Here is a 19,525-nt window from a genome sequence, read left to right on the forward strand (position 1 = left end):
CGTTTTAACCCACCGGTTGAGTTTGTTCACATGTGACCCAAACTTAGACTCGTAATACTTTTACAGTGCAGCTAAAATAAGACTACAATAATAAAGTGACTAAATCCACTTGGTCAAATAAACGTTCACTGTAAAATAAAATAAAAAATGCTGGGTTGTTTTGACCCAAGATAAATCTATTTAGAAAACAAACCAGCTCTGTCCATTGATTTTCATTTTGTTTAAATGACCCAGCATTGTTTTGCATGTAGGTTATGTATAAAATTACTCAAAAAGAGTCGTATTGAAGCGAATAAACAAGATAAACTTTAGATTACTCGCACATAACTCAAACATTTGAGCATATTAAATCAGAGACCATTACCAAATCAATAGCTCTGCATTTAGCTGGATTCCTGCGAATGGTTTTGGCTTTAGTCAGTGGATCAGGCCTATAAGCTCGTCCGGGTGTGAATTAGCATCTGAACTGCAGGTCAATCAGAGTTAATTGTGTTGCTACTGTAATCCCTTTGATCCGCGATGTTTGCCGACTGTAGCAAACGCCGCAGTGATGGACGGTGGCGCCAGAGGCTCAACAGGCCGCCAGCATGTGTTAATACAGCACCATTTGAACTGCTCATATTATCACCTTTGTTTGACTGGAGACACCGCAGTATACTGAAACACAGATACAGATCAGAAACTGCACGATTCAAAGGGCTGAGAACTTAATCACAAGGATGCATCAACTGTTTTTATTTTAATGCATTTATTTGTTTGTTTGTCCCTCTCATGTTACTTATTTGGCTTCAGTATTTGAGTATATTGCTTTATACTAATTTATAAAGTATATGAATTCGTATTTAACGAGTGTAAAAAGACACGATAAAATATGTAATAAGTATATATAAAATAAGTATATAAAAATATAAAATAAGTATATATAAAATCATGAAGCAGCAACAAATGGATTTTAATCTACTTCTGATGGAGGTAGTCAACAGATTGACCCTTAAATGTTATTTAACACCTATTTGAAAATATGTAGTTGTAGATATCCTGATGAAACATGTTTTGACATGACATTTTTCGTGTCAGTATTTGAAGTTTCATTTTGGTATATATTACTAATAATAATAATAAAGCTATACCACATATTGCAATTGTTTTAATGTTATGATTCAGCAATAATCAACAGTAAAAGCAAATTCGATAGTGTATAAATAAATTTCGTGTTTACACAAAGCAAATAACAGACTGATTAAACAATAAATAGCTAAAGTAATAATAATAATGTTTATTTTATACAGCACCTTCTGCTTTATAGTGTTTAACTCATTAAAAAGTATATAAATTCGTATTAAATGTGTATAAAAGACGTGTAAAAATATCCTATTTTAACTAAATATCATAAATGAATCTTTGTTTTAAAAATTAACTTTCAAAATGGTTTGTAAAAAAGAAAAATACATTTGTTTTGCATTGTAAATATACAAGCCGAGATGCAAAATTTAGAAAATACAAAGATTTATACCCAGGAATATGTTAAAAATTGGTGTTAAAATCCTAAAATGTTTTTCCAATTATTTAGCCTCGTCTGTTTTCAGCTTCTCCTCTCAAAACTTTAAACATCTCTTATTAACGCGTGATTTTTTTTTACATTAATGCGCCACTCTGCATCCAGTTGTTCCGACACTCCATCTCTGTTTGAAGAGGATGCAGACAGCTGGATGAGCCAGAGGTTCTCACAGACAAGCTGGCGCCAGGCTTTCACACAATCACAGGATATGTAAAGACTTCAATAACGACCCATTAGGCCTAATGATTGAGAATCGATCAGGCGTTAACTCCTCCATGCATATGTTAATGCGACGCCGGCCCGGCCTATATAATCGGGCCGCTTCTGGAGGCCTGGAGAACACTCTCGGATTGTACTCGGATAGATTCACTTACTCGAAATTGAGAGAGAAAAAACAGAGTGAAATCATGGTGAAGAACTTTTCCGTGGACTGGCTCGCTCAGAGCTTTCATGACTCGCCGGGTGTTGAGGTCCAGGAGCCGGAGAAAAAGACGCCGCAAAGGCCGCATGTTCCGTGTGTGGTCCAGCCGAGACCTCCGACATCATACGACAAGGTTTATTTACAGCCAAAACCCAAAGTTAACAAAGCTGAGCTGAAGCCAGAGACCAGCAAAGAGACCCCAGCTCCGGTTAACCCAAGAAACTGCTCATCTCCAAGCTGTAAGTATATCTTCTTCAACTATGTCCACTCTGAAAACTTAAACTCAACCAACACTAAGTCAAACATGGACAAAACTAACAGTTGGGTTAAATTTAAATTTAATGTTAAAAAAAAGTCTACTCAACATTTGGTCCATTTTGGATTCAGGGATAATAATTAATAACTTGTTCCAAACCCGTTTGGTTATCTTCAAGGCTATATTTCCCACAAAATTAGATGATATTCTGAAATATTCTGGTTGGAACCAATTTACTTTAATAGTAGGCAATTGTTGTCTTACTATGGAAGTTAATAAATACCAGCATTCTTCAAAGTATTTTCTTTTGTGCTCAACTTCAGAATAAATGAGGTAACTTACATTTTTTGTATGAAATAGGCTATTCCTTCGATATAACCCAGATTTCTTGTAGTGAGTGTGTCCAATGCTTTTTACCTCAGTTTAATCAGAAACTTAATGGTCCTAATTTAACATTTGACGTGTTCAGTTTCAGAAAACAGCGGTTATTCGTCGGGTTATGAGAGTGAAGCAGCCGCTTCTGAATGCGCTTCTGTCGAAGATGGACACGACGTAGAGAAAGACGGAGCGACGCGCAGAATCAGAACCAAATTCACCCCGGAACAGATCGACAAACTGGAGAAAATCTTCAACAAACACAAATACCTGGATGCGGGAGAGAGGGTGAAAACCGCGCTGAAGCTCAGTCTGTCAGAAACACAGGTGAGATTAGCCTTCATTTATGGCTAGCAGCTAGCTGTTCCTGTTCATTAACTAGAAAGACAGTGGTTGTTCATAGAAGGGATATAGCTGCATCTAGAAGTTAACAAGAGTTCTTTATATTATTTAGCCAATAATTATTAATTAATTGTATTTTATGTCTATCGCAACCCTAAACCAAAACATCACAGTAATGTAAAAGCAGTTATTATACAGAGTATTATTCACATTACTTATTAAATTACCCATTAACATTGTTTTATTAACATCTACCCCAACACTCACAGTAATATTAATTAATGTTGTTGGCTACAGTGTCACAAGAAATATGGTATATTGAGTATCTGCAGCTGTATCCCTATTAACATCTAGCCACCCCAGCCCTCATAGCAATGTAAACATATTAAGTAGGCTATTATTGTAGGCTAGTGTCACAAACATTATGGTATATTCTGCAGCTGTATCCCAATTACTATGAAAAGTGAACTGTCAACACTAGAAATCAAACCGTTATGTTCCAAACCAATATAATTACAGTAATAATGTAACTGTTAGGCCAAATATGATAACGAATTTCAGTTTTTAATGTCAGTCAATCGTCTGTTTTGATAAGCGGAAGTTACGGTTACACATAATTCGCGCCAACTCTTAGGTTAACAAAATAAGGTCTTATATTCATGTTTATATTCACGTTTTAACAACTGAACATATTCTAACCGTGTCTTTGTTTATTTATTTTTTGTTCTCCAGGTCAGAACATGGTTCCAGAACCGCAGGATGAAGCTGAAGCGGGAAGTGCAGGAAATGCGCGCGGATTTTCTACTGCCTCAGATGGTGCTTCCGCCGGTAATTCCAGTTCAGTATCAATGCTACGACAGACAGCGGCTCCCGTTCCCGCCACGCGGGCCTATGGTGCAGCAGATGATGTTGCCTCTTCATCCTCACCATCATCAGCTCATGGTGGCCAGACAGCATTACTACTGAAGAAGGACTCATACAGAAGAGACTCTTGCCTTCTAAACACTTATATCACGCTCGGTGTGCAATATCTGTACAGTTCTGCTTTTGTAAAATGAAATATAGCGAGGTAAATGTTTAATTAAAAAGAGTTTATTTATGATATGAGAAATAAAGTATGTTTTTATGACAAACTTTGCTTGATTTGAGATTTGTCTGTGCTTAAGATAAGAAATTCTGTAAAATTGCTGCAAACAATTTATATGGGTTGAATTTACATAAATTTAGGAATGTTCAACTTAATGTGTTTGTTTAAACTCAACCCAAATAAATAGTTTACAACAACTTAACTTAAAAATTTGAGTAAATCCAAACTGAATATTGTTTTCAGTGATCGGTTTCCTTTGAATTAGAGAGATGTTAAAACTATACTATAAAAATATATATTTATATATATATATATATTTTTTTTTTACTTGTTGAAACTACTTATTTAAAATGAGCTGAAACAACACAATTCTTAAGATTTCATTGGGACAACTTAATTTTTTTATGCTCAATCCACATAAATTAGTTAAAAGTGTTAGGTTTACTTAATCGATTTGTGTTGGGACAACATGAATGAATGGTGTGGAACTCTGCATTTATTAACAGTTAAGCTTTTGCACATATAGACCTATTGATTACATTTATTTAGTAAATAACTGTGTTTCATGATGCAATTCCTTAAAAATCACAGTGGATATGCTACACTGAAAAAATGATTCATTGGAGTTACTTAATTTTTTAAGGCAAGCTGTTGCATATAATTTGTTTGTGTTGAATTTAAACAAACAAATTAAGTTAGACTTACTCAATTTCATTTAGTCATCTTTATCCAACGGAATTCGGTAAGTTCAATATAATTTCTACTTTATTTTTATTATTTTATTTCATTGAAATTATCATTGAACTGTTTGCAAATGCACTTTGAAATGACACGTGACCAAGTTTGTTTTGAATTCATTTTCGGTTTTAGGATGTAATTTCTAATAATTAAATCCCATAAGTTCTTCAACAGCACAATGTTTAAAACAGCAGTTCTTACAGTACATTCAGTTCACATCAACACACACAAATGTATTAACTGATGGAACAAACTTCTTATCACACACACACAGACAGGCACACACACTTTTTAAAATATATGAAATGTTAATATGGGCGAAGCAGTGGCCTCACAGCAAGAAGGTTGCTAGTTCACAGTTGGCATTTCTGTGTGGAGTTTGCATGTTCTCCCTGCGTTCGCGTCGGTTTCCTCCTGGTGCTCCGGTTTCCCCCACAGTTCAAAGACATGCAGTACAGGTGAATTGGGTTGGCTAAATTGTCCGTAGTGCATATGTGTATGTGTTTCCCAGTGATGGGTTGTGGCTGGAAAGGCATCCGCTGCGTAAAACAAATGCTGGATGAGTTGGCGGTTCATTCCGCTGTGGCGACCCCGGCTTAATGGGGGGACTAAGCCGAAGAGAAAAGGAATGAATGAATGAAATGTTAATTTACACGTCTTGAATTGATAATAATAGGCTACAATGAAACCAAAAATTCTTTCAACATCTTCATTTCACACCAATATACACAAAATAATTAATTTATTAACTTAATAAAGAATTAACATACTAAAGGATTTAGCAACTACAACAAACTGAGCTTTTTATGGCATGTACACACACACACACACACACACACACACACACACATTTTTAAAATTGTTTTAACTAAGTATACAAGTCTTAAAACATTTGGATACAGGCAACAGCAAGTTCCTAGAGCAAATTCATTTCGCACACATGCACATAAAGAAAAATGAATTCATTTATTAAACAAGTATCAGAATGTTTTACAATGTTTAATAATAAAGTGTTCGTTCAATAATATTGTCTAGTTTATATAATGCTTGTGTCAAAGAAAACCACTTTATAAAGACAGTTTGATTATGAAAATGGACATCTTATAAACCTGTTTGATTTTCTTTCTTCTGTGGAAACAAAAGTAAAGTAGATATTTAGAAAATTGTTGGAAATCTGAAGCTATTGACGTCCATAGTATTGGTTTTTCTGACTATGGAAGTCAATGGTTACCAGTTTTCGTCTTTCTACAAAATATCTTTTGTGTTCAACAGAAGACAGAAACTCGTAAATGTTTAAAACCACTTGAGAGTGAGAAAAATAATCAAGAAAGGATTAAAAAGTCAGACTACATTATTTTATTCAATATTAAATGTAAAGTCATTCGTTGATTTTCTTTTCGGCTTAGTCCCTTTATTAATACGGGGTCGCCACAGTGGAATGAACCGCCAAATTTAAAGTCATACAACATAAATAAAATCCCTGTTTTGTTTTATAAACCTGCAGTGCAATCTTGAAAACCAATAAAAAGCAACAATAACAGGCTATAATAGTGAATATGTATACTAAAATCATTGGTTTTGGGTTGTCTTGAGCAAATGTTAGGTTGATTCTCAATTTAAGCTGAGTTTAAAGTACCTTTTAGGGAGTTAAAAGATGTTATTTAATATCAAAACAAAAATGTGATTTAACATTTGACCTGATTTGAAGTGGGTCAAAACCTTTCATCAAAGTTGTCCCAAAACTAATGAACGACACCGGAGGAAACCCACACCAACACAGGGAGAACATGCAAACTCCACACAGAAACACCAACTGACCCAGCTGGGGCTCGAACCAGCAACCTTTTTGCTGTCAGGCGATTGTGCTACCCACTGCGCCACCGTGATGCCCTTGGATTGAAACAAACAAATGAAATTTAGTAATGCTCTACCTAATTTATTTGTTTAAATTCAGCTTATTTAAATTGTTTACAACCACCTCACTTTAAAATTTAGTAAATTCAAGGAATCATCTTTGAATCATTTTCAGTGTAATCCAGTTTAGAGTGAAAGTTTGTTGTGAGATTTCTCCTCTTATTAATATAATTTCATTATTATTACCTTTTTTCATACACATTTCATTCTTGTTACTCTGAAAAAAAAAATATTATTATATATAATATAATATTTACTCATTTTTTTAAGGTAAGTGGTTGCAAACAATTTATATGTGCTGCATTTAAACAAACAAATTATATTTAGTAATGTTCAGCTTCATTTGTTTATTTAAATTCAGCTTATCTAAAATGTTTGCAACAATTTGCAGTGAATCATTATTTTTCATTGTACCTTCTCTTCACTAGAAATGGAGGAAAGTTTGATTTGATTCAACTAAAAGATTAAGGCAGCATGGATTTATTTACAGTGAAACAATAATCCTATTTTATAGACACTGTGGGACTGGAGAAAACTAATCCTCTGCCTTAATTAACAGAGAAGCGAATGCATGATAGTTTGATCTCCATTAGTGAAACTGAAGTGATCTAGAGTGATGAAGGAGAAACAATTACGATGTCTTTTAAGATGACAACAAACTGTGCTGTCTGTTTGACCTGTTTTTACATGCTTTTTATCAGAGCTTTTTCATTCATATTCTCTTGGTTTTCCCTTTTATACTTATATACTTCCAGGTTTCCTACAGTATGTGTGTATATATTTGTGTATGTACACTGTAAAAGTCTGTTAATGAATTGTACTTGCAGTTTACAAGATTTTGTAGCATAATATACACCACCAACACTGACAATATATCACTTTAAACTATTAAAAAGGTCCATAAAAGTCACTTTTTCACACTTTTCTAGGTTAAAAGTTGTTGGAAGAAAGATCAAGATCACATAATGCAACTCAAAAGCAGAAATAAAGAGGGAATAAATAAATACATTAATCACAAAATAGGTAAAGCTGATATTTTACAGATTCAGGGTATATATGTGTAAATAAATCATTTGTATTATTATTATTGTTTCATAATGCTATCAGCCATGCTATACCTATTGAATTAAGCCAATGTTAAAGAATACTGTTATTATCATTACTGATAACCAATGAAAATAAAATAAATAAAACTGGGGGGGGGGGGGGGGGTGAACTATCCCTTAAAGATGTAGACTTTAACATCTACACTACACTGATGTGCATTTCAGGCACTAATCTATGCCTTTAGGGTGCTAATATGGGCAGTTTAGAAACCCTTTGTTGCACAACACAAGCATTACTTGAAGAGGCCTGTAATAAAAGCCTTGATGTTGCGTTTTAGTTTCTGGGTGGGTTTGCTGAACAAAGCCTCCAGGATGACTTCAGGGTGTAAAGCCTGTTTGTTTGGTTCTAATCCAAACTCAGTTTCAGAGTTTATTGCTGCGATACGACGCTGTGCATGAAATTACATCACATGCTGTAAACTATAGAAATGCTGGCTTTGCTGTAACACAACGTTGGATTTAATATGGATGTTATATTGTTATGATAGTCACCTCAACTTACATCTGACAAACAGATATTGAGCTAAACTTTGCATAACTTAAAAAGTTAGTTAAAACATGATTACTTTATTAAAATAAGTTAAAACAACATATAAATATTTGCTGTCTTACATTTTTGTCATTACATATATGTTACATCAAGTTAGGAGGGAACAAGCCACTGTTTTCTCTGCAGCTGTTTATCTTAAACCCCAAACAATGTTTAACTGATTTCCCTCATCATTTACTCTCCCTTTACTTATTCCAAACCTTTATTCTGCTGAACACTAAAGTAGATAATTTGAAGAATGCTTAAAACCTGTAACCATTGACTTCTAGTTTTTGTCTTCCCTCTGAAAGTCAATGTTTATCAGTGGTACTTGTGAAAGCAATGCATTACAATATTGAGTTACTTACCGAATAAAGTAACTAGTTGTGTTACTTCATTACTTTTGATGGTGAGCAATGCACTTTTGAGTTACTTTTGCATTACTGTTTCTTACCTTTGCTGAGGCTTGATCTCTTTCAGAACTTGCAGGGATTTTATTTTCTTCTCTTTTTAATAGAGGAGCTCTGCAGTTAACAACACACCGTATCATCTTCCTTTACCTGTGAAAACACTTAAAATAATAATAATGTAGGATAATGTCATCTTCTGAGAACTTCTGAATGGTTTTATATGCTGTATATGCAGATTAATGAAAGTGTAAAGCAATGTGTTTGCTACTTGTCTACTTTTTTGTCTTATGAGTAGAGCTGGGCCCATAAACCAATCGAATATATTGAATATCAATAAAACTGATGTCAATAACATTCATAAGCTCTGCACTTTTGTTCTATATTGATCTAAGGGCCAATCACACAGCAGAAATGTGCAACAATGGGAATATAGAAGTGTGTTGATAGTAGAGATGCACAGAATTGTCGGTCACCGAAAATTTATTAGCCAAAAATATGTTCTGCCAATGGACCCTTTACTTTTTGTGGCTTCAGTCATTGTTGGGGTACTATTTTAAATCTGATAGCATTAACAACTGATATCGAATTATATAACATTATTGTTCAATATGGAAAACAATTATCCAGATTGCATTTTTGCCACATCGCACAGCCCTGCTTATGAGAGCAGTGAAATCACAGTGCATTGAGATATACTATTTTCCTTATTTCCATATGTTCAGAATAAGGAGAAATCACAGAAATCTTGGTTCCTGTCGGTCTGTCATTTATTTCAGCAGTTTAAAGCTAATGAACTAAACTAAAAAATAATATTAGTCAATTTTCTAAAGATATGCGTTACTCCAACACTGATGAGTGTTCAACCTTCCTCAAAATATCTTTGTTCATTCAATAACAAAAGAAATAAAATAGATTATATATATATATATATATATATATATATATATATATATATATATATATATATATATATATATATATATATATATATATATATATATATATATATATATATATATATACAGAGTTGAAGTCAGAATACAATAACTTTCCTAATTCCCCTAACCTGCCTAGTTACCCTAATTAACCTAGTTAAGCCTTTAAATGTCACTTTAAGCTGTATAGAAGTGTCTTGAAGAATATCTAGTCTAATATTATTTACTGTCATCATGACAAAGAGAAAATAAATCAGTTATTAGAGATGAGTTATTAAACTATTATGATTAGAAATGTGTTGAACAGAAATTGGGGAAAAAATAAACAAGAGGGGTAATAATTCTGACTTCAACTGTATTCATATATATATGAAGAGTTCAGATCCAAAAACCTCTAAGTGCCATCTGGAATTTTCCTTTATAATGAGCATTTTTCTCAGCCTCTTTATATTTTCTTTACCATAAAAGTAAAATTACTGACTCCACACATAAGAGCTTGAATAAATGGCTCATTTTAGAATAAAATTTAAGGTGGTATTTAAAGGTTTTTGCATCTATCTATCTATCTATCTATCTATCTATCTATCTATCTATCTATCTATCTATCTATCTATCTATCTATCTATCTATCTATCTATCTATCTATCTATCTATCTATCTATCCATCCATCCATCCATCCATCCATCCATCCATCCATCCATCCATCCATCCATCCATCCATCCATCCATCCATCCATCCATCCATCCATCCATCCATCCATCCATCCATCCATCCATCCATCCATCCATCCATCCACATACATACATACATACATACATACATACATACATACATACATACATACATACATACATACATACATACATACATACATACATACATACATACATACATACATACATACATATATATATATATATATATATATATATATATATATATATATATATATAATACCAGGCCCATAGCCAGTGGTGTTCGGGTGGTTTAAAAGACCCACCCCTCACTGATATAGCTCATTTGTCCTATTTGGACTGCTGTGCCATAATGAATTGACTGAGGACAGATGGATTCGCTGGCCAGTTTATTTAAATGAATGATATTTAAATGACAATATAGGCTAGTTTTGATTTAAAGCTAACAGATTCATATTTTTCTCATATATTATGTAAAAATAAATAATAATAATAAATTTAAAATAATGAATTTGTATATAAAAATAAGTTTTGCTCTCATATTTCTTCATTCTAAATCTTTAGGAAATGTTTTTGGTATATCAATAAGTGTGGTTATGATACCATCCAACAAGCTAATCCAGCAAAAAACTGTGCTTAAAATATTCCTAAAATGCAACCTATTTATACCCCATAATTAAATGTAAAATGAGGTGAATAACTACATAAAGGTCCACTTTAAAAGAAAAAGAAGAACCACCCCTTCACCAGGCTGGCTACGGGTCTATATATATGATCATTTGAGGCAGAGTATATTTGATTTTTGGGTGAACTACCCCTTTAAGAGATGCCGCTTAGGCTTTTAGTGCCTTCATTTATTTTTACTAGTGTGAAGCTTCATGAGAACTGCATCTTTTTATAAATATTTTCTTTTTCTAGAGTCTCTTCATTAATCACTGTATTTAAGGTGGCCATTTGTGCACAGATGAGGAGTTTGTCATTGAGGGCGACAGTATAACAGGAGTGAGAATTATTTAAATGAAGCGCAGGCGCCGACGGAGCCCTAAACAAACCGGCGCTCATTGATCCTCGCTTTCATATGCGTGTGTGTGTGTGTGTGTGTGTGTGTGTGTGTGTGTGTGTGTGTGTGTGTGTGTGTGTGTGTGTGTGTGTGTGTGTGGGTCAACTCACGGTGTTTGTCTGAGCCGCACTTCAAACGAGACCTAACGAGCAGATCATGCTCTGCAATTAGTCCTAATTAAGTCACCCATTGATGAGTTTACACTCTCCACATAATCCCAACAGACTGGCTCCAGCGCGTCTCAGTGTGTGTGTGTGTGTGTGTTGGTCACACAGTGGAAATGTGCTATATAGTGGATAATTTAGAACTGGTAACTGAAAGCCAGTGGAGTTTAATAACTCATATTCAGACCTTAAACACTCTTAAACGCTTGGTCAAAATTCAATGTTGGGTCAAATATGGACAAATATAGCGCTTGGCAAATTTTTACATTAGTTTTAGATAATTTTTGTTTAACCCACCTGTTAGTCGATATAAGCTGTGTTAGTGCCTGTTTGACCCAGACAACAACCCAGCATTTTTTGATAGATTCACGCTTGATTTGTCTGCATATCATCATTAAAAGGTATTTTTCACAACATAATCAATGCTGGGTGGTTGTAACCCAAAGTTGGGTCAAATATGGATAAACCCAACTTTGGGTTACAACAACCTCACGTTTTTTGTGCACAAGTATAAAGTACTTGAATTGATATTTTGGGATGATTCTACAGTTGCTACGGTAACACAAGAACTATAGTAATATAAACAAATGACCCAATACTAGTTTAAGCAACTGTAGGGTAAATTATACTAAAATACACCACAGTTTAATGTAGTAAACACTAAAGTATACTAACATTATACTGTACTTAAATACTAAATTATACAGTTTTTATAACTAAATTATACTATTATTGTATATAGGGGCTGCACAGTGGCGCAGTGGGTAGCACTATCACCTCACAGCAAAGAGGTCGCTGGTTCAAGCCTCGGCTGGGTCAGTTGGCATTTCTGTGTGGAGTTTGCATATTCTCCCTGTGTTGATGTGGGTTTCCTCCGGGTGCTCCGGTTTACCACACAAGTCCAAAGACATGTGGTAAAGGTGAATTGGGTATATAGGCTAAATTGTCTGTAGTGTACATGTGTGTATGGGTGTTTTTCAGTGATGTGTTGCAGCTGGAAGGGCATCAGCTGTGTAAAACATATGCTGGATAAGTTGGTGGTTCATTCCGCTGTGGTGACCCCTGATTAATTAAGGGACTAAGCCGAAAAGAAAATGAATGAATATTATTGTACAGTTGAGGTCAGAATTATTAGCCCCCCTTTGAATCTTTTTTCTTGTTTAAATATTTCCCAAATGATGTTGAACAGATTCAGGAAATGTTCACAGTATGTCTGATAATATTTGTTCTTCTGGAGAAAGTCTTATTTGTTTTATTTCGGCTAGAATAAAAGCAGTTTTTAATTGTTATGAGCCATTTTAAGGTCAATATTATTAGCTCCTTTAAGCAATATATTTATTTTCAATAGTCTCCAGAAAAAACCATCATTATACAATAACTTGCCTAATTCCAACACAATCTCACGGCAATTCGTAACTTTTTTTTTAGTGGCTAATTCGTACGAATTCGTAACCCCCCCTAGTTAACCTAATTAACCTAGTTAAGCCTTTAAATGTCACTTTAAGCTGTATAGAAGTGTCTTGAAGAATATCTAGTCTAATATTATTTACTGTCATCATGACAAAGAGAAAATAAATCAGTTATTAGAGATGAGTTATTAAAACTATTATGATTAGAAATGTGTTGAAGAAATCTGCTCTCCGTTAAACAGAAATTGGGGACAAAAATAAACAATAATAATTAATTCAGCTAATAATTCAAGGGGGTTCATAATACTGAATTCAATTGTATATAATAATTAAAATTTAATAAAAAAAACAGTTAGATTTGTCCATTTGACTCAACATTGAGTTAAAACAACTCAACATTTATTTAGAGTGCATCTTTTTTTTCAGTTTTCAGTGTTATTAATAGTAAAATGTCTAACAGTTCATTCTAACAAATCCTACAATCAACAGATTTTAGATCAAGAATAGAAGCCTGATGAAGATTTTCAGTTGAGTATTTTGAAATCTACATATCTACATATATGCATGTCTTACTAATATGTTTATATGTATTTATACATAAATATAGTTTGATGTGTATATTTCAATGTATTTAACATCTATTTTAAAACAGTATATGGTTTTGGCTGCTCCTTTTTTTACATGTAAAATGTGAAAATATTTATAGGGATGTAATAACACATTATAAATAAAATAAAATAAAATAAAATAAAATAAAATAAAATAAAATAAAATAAAATAAAATAAAATAAAATAAAATAAAATAAAATGAAAAAATAAAATAAAATAAATAATAATAATAATAATAATAAAAAATTTATAAAAAATAAAAATAAAAAAATAAAAAATAAAAAATGGAGAAAGGTTTTTTTTAACGCAAGTCTACATGTTCTGAGGTCTTGATGTTGCACTTAAGTTTCTTCAGATGTTGCTGATATTTAATCATAAACTGCACAAAATGTGTAAATTAAGTTACAGATATTTACAGAAAAATCTAATGTTTACACAAAAAAATGCATTTTCATGCAATCCCTTCATGTTGTTTTTACAATTTTAAGTTGATCATAAAATCATAAAGTTAACATAAAACAGTAAAGCTCACCCCCAAAAAAGCTGAAGAATTGTGTAGTTTCAGCTCAATTTAAATATGTAGTTTGAACAAGCAGCAAAAATGAGTGAACATTATATTAATCTGTAAACATTTATTTATTTATTTAAAAAGATCTAAAATATAAACATCTGCAGAACCTATAATTTCATCAAGATCTCAATCTTGTTAATGGTCAAAATATGGAAAAACAAGTTTATATAAATACATCAACATTATGACTTTTAACCTACATTATCAAAATATCCATTAATTGCAGCTTCTGTATTTTGTTTTCACTTTATTTAAGATTCTGTATTGGGTTATTATACAAAAGCTGGGCTATTTTAACCTAGTTATGGGTTTAATACAGACTAAACCAACTACTGGTTATTTATTTTAATTAAATAAATAAGACCACATTTAATCCAACATTTGGGTTACTTTTATTGATATAAACTTATACAAATAATGCATAGTGATTAATACTATGCTGTAATGCATATAGATGTTAGATAACTAAACAGAAACAATTCTGGCAGTATATTACAAGGCTTTTGTACTGTGATTTAAAGCGCCAACCCAGACAATACATCACTTTAAACTGTTAACAAAGGTAATGTATTACAACTTTCCAATGTCAATATATTCCAATATGATGTTGGGGAAAAGATCAAGGTCCCACAATGCATTCAAAACATAAAACACCTGAATCACAATATATAGACAATTAATTAAGAGTATTTACAGATATTTCTTACAGTGCATGGGTTGACCCAATCTGTGTGTATATACAGTTAAAGTGTGAATTATTAGCCCCCCTGTTTATTTTGACCTTAAAATTGTTTAAAAAATTAAAAACTGCTTTTATTCTAGCCGAAATAAAACCAATAAGACTTTCTCCAGAAGAACAAATATTATCAGACATACTGTGAACATTTACTTGCTCTGTTAAACATAATTTGGGAAATATTAAAAAAAGAAAAACAAATTCAAAGGGGGCTAATAATTCTGACCTCAACTGTTTGTGTGTGGTAGTTTTTATATTTATTCGCTTATATTCATGCAGTGGGGTATTTCACAATACAGATATCTTTGTATTTCAGCGTCTCCAAGCCTGACCGAGACTCGCGGGAGTTTGCGAGGCGCCAAACCCGCATTTAAATGTTTCCCCATCGGACATCAAACGTTTTCCTCTTTCCTCCCGCTCAGCAGCAGCAGACCAGAGACAAAGCAGCCAGCTCTGCACAGACATGTACCTGGAGATGCTCCACAACCATATTCCCCGCTTCAACGCAATAAACAAACAGCTCATTTGCATATTAGATTGGACGATCGGGCAACAATGGGGATCAAGACTTAATCCCGCTGTAAGTGAAACAGTGATCCTCCCTGCTCCTTTCATCTTCACATTATCGGCCGATGGATTAGGTCTTGTCTTGAGTGGATGATGTCCATTGATTGTATCAATTGATGATGATTATTCATCTGTTCTTCTCAGATAGTCGAGGTGCTCAGACTCGCTGGCGCCTGGATATCGCAGCTCCGCAGAACGTGTGAAAAAGCCCATCCAGCATCTATTAACTTCAATTACAGCCGTTATAAACGCGCACTGAGGCTCCATACGCATGCAAACGAGCTCGGCGCCTCCTCAATAAAGTCTACAGACCTCTTGAGGACTTCTGAACACGCTTTTTCTTCTTCTTCAGCCCAGAACAAACATCATGATGCCCAGCAAGTTCTCCGTGGAGTGGCTCTCTCAGAGTTTCCATGATCAGGAGAAAAGCAGAACAAAAGCTCCTGGAGCTCCTCAAACAGCGGCTGCAGGAGCAGAGAAGGCCCCGGCTTCACCTACTAGTAAGTAGACATCAATACACCGGGTTATCTTAGTTTGCTCTTTAATACTTTAGTCATTTATAGGCTAGTAATCAATACATTCCTTTTGAACCATTTGCTATGTTGAGCCAAAAATGCTGTACTGTTTTTACCCAACTCAAATATGGACAAACCCAATATTGGGTTGAAATGAAATTGGGTTTTATGGTGTACCAGTAAAGTAGAATTAATCTGTTGTGGTGATTCTGTAGTTGCTGTGGTAACACTAGAACTATAGTGATTAATCTGTTGTGGTGATTCTAGTTGCTATGGTAACACTAAAACTATAGTAATTAATCTGTTGTGGTGATTCTAGTTGCTATGGTAACACAAGAACAACTATAGTAATTAATCTGTTGTGGTGATTCTAGTTGCTATGGTAACACAAGAACAACTATAGTAATTAATCTGTTGTGGTGATTCTAGTTGCTATGGTAACAAGAAGAACTATAGTAATTAATCTGTTGGGGTGATTCTATAGTTAGGTTCTATAGTATACTGAACAAGTGACCCTATAATGTAGTTTTCTACAAATAGGATATGTTGTATTTAGGTATGGGGCAATAACCGTGTTCAAGGTATACAGTGGTTTGGAAAAGTCAAGGTTTTAAAACTGTCAAAATGTTCTGCTTTACCATTCTAAGGTATGAGTAAGATTTTTTATTTACGTTTTTTTTTGTTATTTAGGTCAGCAAATTGTAAAGAAATCTGTGTTTTTGAAACCAACGAAGACAGCTGCAGTTAATGACTTATTTAATTATTTAGTCTGACATGTTTATTGCTCCAACATATCTTAAATGTTTCATAAAGTAAAATATTTTGTTCAAAGGGGATTTTTTTTGTTTTTTACCGAGACATTTAAAAATAATATATTTTAGAGCAGTAATTGCAATATTGTGAAACTGTCATATTTTTATCTAGTTCTTATACCGGCCCGTGCCTAGTTGTATTATTACAATACACCACAGTTTTAAATATAAATTGTTGTAAATAAGTTAAATTTAATATAAATGACTATAAAATTTGTTTCAAAAGTGTCATTTTGAGAAATTAGTTTAAATTGCTAAATGTATCAATATTGATCTAAGTGGTCATGTTACCATAGCAACTGTAAAATCAACACAACAGATCAATTACTATAGTTGTTGTGTTACCATAGCAACTGTAGAATCACCACAACACATCAATTACTATAGTTGTTGTGTTACCATAGCAACTGTAGAATCACCACAACAGATTCATTACCATAGTTGTTGTGTTACCATAGCAACTGTAGAATCACCACAACAGATCAATTACCATAGTCGTTGTGTTACCATAGCGACTGTAGAATCACCACAACAGATCAATTACTATAGTTGTTGTGTTACCATAGCAACTGTAGAATCACCACAACAGATCAATTACCATAGTTGTTGTGTTACCATAGCAACTGTGGAATCACCACAACAGATCAGTTACTATAGTTGTTGTGTTACCATAGCAACTGTGGAATCACCACAACAGATCAATTACCACAGTTGTTGTGTTACCATAGCAATGGTGGAATCACCACAACAGATCAATTACCATAGTTGTTGTGTTACCATAGCAACTGTAGAATAGTTGTTGTGTTACCATAGCAACTGTAGAATCACCACAGCAGATCAATTAATATAGTTGTTGTGTTACCATAGCAACTGTAGAATCACTACAACAGATCAATTACTTTAGTTGTTGTGTTACCATAGCAACTGTAGAATCACCACAACAGATCGATTACCATAGTTGTCGTGTGACCATAGCAACCATAAAATCACCACACCATATTAATTACTATAGTTGCTGTGTTACTATAGCAACTATAGAATCACCACTCCAGATTAATTCATGCAGTTTACTCTAGTATAGTTCACTGTTTACTCTAAATGACGATAGCATGTTTCCTGCTGCTCTCCTCAGACAGCTGTGGATATACAGATGTGGAGAGTGATGACAGTGAAGCAGAAGCGGGACAGAATCGACGCGTCAGGACCAAATTCACCAGCGATCAGATCTCTGGTCTGGAGAAGAGCTTCAGCAAACACCGCTACCTCGGAGCCTCTCAGAGGAGGAAGATAGCAGAGAAACTGCACCTGTCTGAAACTCAGGTGTGTGTCTGTGTGTGTGTGTGTGAGTGTGTGTGTGTGTCTGTGTGTGTGTGTGTGTGTCTGTGTGTGTGTGTGTCTGTCTGTGTGTGTGTGCGTGTGTGTGTGTGTGAGAGAGAGATGATTTGAATTTTGAAAAACTTTCCATTTCATAATTACACATATACTAAATACAAATACTGGATAATACTAACCTATTAGACAGACATTATAAAGAAAACACTACATTTCAATCAAACTCAGAGCACAAAACTCCTCAACAACCCCAAATCATTTCAGAAGTTAACAGATCTTCCATGGGTTTATAAAAGATTAAACCCATCAACACCTTTGATGTTATTAATGTTAAAAACAACCAACAACACTCTGACCTGACAGTTTTTTAAACCATGTTATTTTCCTACTGATATGAACCAGCAGTGTCTGGATGCAGCCTTGATGATGCAAGCTCAGACTACATACTGTATCTCAGAGATGCAATGTCAGATACAATAGGGTAGGGTTAGGCATGGGTATTAAAAAGCATTGTATGCAGCTCAGATTGCAACTGCACCAGGTCCAGACCCCTATCATATAAACAGCAAGCTTTGTCCCACCCAACAAAAAAATAATAATACAAAACTGAGAGGTAACCTTTATTTTAAACTCATTTTAAGGTCAATATTATTATCTTCTTCAGCAATATTAGTGTTGGATTGTCTCCAGAACAAACCACTGTTATACAATGACTTGCCTAATTACCCTAACTTTACCCTAATTAACCTAGTTAAGCCTTTAAATGTCACTTTAAGCTGTATAGAAGTGTCTTGAAGAATATCTAGTCTAATATTATTTACTGTCATCATGACAAAGAGAAAATAAATCAGTTATTAGAGATGAATTATTATAACTATTGTTTATTAATGATTTGGAAAAAATCTCTCTGGTAAACAGAAACTGGAGAAAAAATATAGAGCAGGGCTAATAATTCTGACTTCAACTGTATATGTATTTATTTATATTTACCCCCATTTAAATAACTAAACTGATTGAATGACAGACTCAACAATCAACAAAGAGTCTCCTTATTTTTCATGTCTTGTAATTGTAATAGGTGAAGACGTGGTTTCAGAACCGGCGGATGAAGCTGAAGCGTGAGGTGCAGGACATGCGTGCCGCAGACTTTCTCCTTCCCTCTGTTTTTCCACCGATGACGTCACTTCAGCACCACAGCGTGGGATACTACCACCAGCAGCAGCAGCCGCAGCACATCACACACCCGATGCTGTTCACATGCTGCTACTTCTAAACTTCTCTTGTGTGGAGTTATATTTGTGCAACAATTCTGTGTGCAAAAGATCATGTTTTGAGTGCACCAAAAGCCTTCTTGTGTGCTCAAAACATGATCTTTTGCACAC

At 34.0% G+C, this 19,525-nt stretch overlaps 2 protein-coding genes across 2 annotated transcripts; both read left to right on the top strand.

Annotated features, from left to right (window-relative positions):
- Positions 1-1,668: 1,668 nt before the first annotated feature.
- On the top strand, positions 1,669-3,918 carry vox (ventral homeobox). Its single transcript, XM_056471556.1, has 3 exons — positions 1,669-2,218; positions 2,705-2,937; positions 3,685-3,918. Exons 1-3 carry the CDS (start codon positions 1,801-1,803, stop codon positions 3,916-3,918), a joined length of 885 nt encoding a protein of 294 aa, XP_056327531.1. The 5' UTR covers positions 1,669-1,800.
- Positions 3,919-15,851: 11,933 nt separating this feature from the next.
- On the top strand, positions 15,852-19,416 carry LOC130239273 (homeobox protein vent1-like). Its single transcript, XM_056470359.1, has 3 exons — positions 15,852-15,984; positions 17,944-18,131; positions 19,222-19,416. Exons 1-3 carry the CDS (start codon positions 15,852-15,854, stop codon positions 19,414-19,416), a joined length of 516 nt encoding a protein of 171 aa, XP_056326334.1.
- Positions 19,417-19,525: the final 109 nt, after the last annotated feature.

Source organism: Danio aesculapii, chromosome 13, assembly GCF_903798145.1.
Source record: "Danio aesculapii chromosome 13, fDanAes4.1, whole genome shotgun sequence".
Taxonomy (NCBI): Eukaryota; Metazoa; Chordata; class Actinopteri; order Cypriniformes; family Danionidae; genus Danio; species Danio aesculapii.

Coding starts and splice junctions, on each gene's coding strand:
- vox (XM_056471556.1), top strand. CDS start 1,801: ATGATTGAGAATCGATCAGGCGTTAACTCCTCCATGCATATGTTAATG. Junction 2,219..2,704: donor AAACTGCTCATCTCCAAGCT/GTAAGTATATCT, acceptor TGACGTGTTCAG/TTTCAGAAAACAGCGGTTAT. Junction 2,938..3,684: donor TCAGTCTGTCAGAAACACAG/GTGAGATTAGCC, acceptor TTTGTTCTCCAG/GTCAGAACATGGTTCCAGAA.
- LOC130239273 (XM_056470359.1), top strand. CDS start 15,852: ATGATGCCCAGCAAGTTCTCCGTGGAGTGGCTCTCTCAGAGTTTCCAT. Junction 15,985..17,943: donor GGCCCCGGCTTCACCTACTA/GTAAGTAGACAT, acceptor TGCTCTCCTCAG/ACAGCTGTGGATATACAGAT. Junction 18,132..19,221: donor TGCACCTGTCTGAAACTCAG/GTGTGTGTCTGT, acceptor TAATTGTAATAG/GTGAAGACGTGGTTTCAGAA.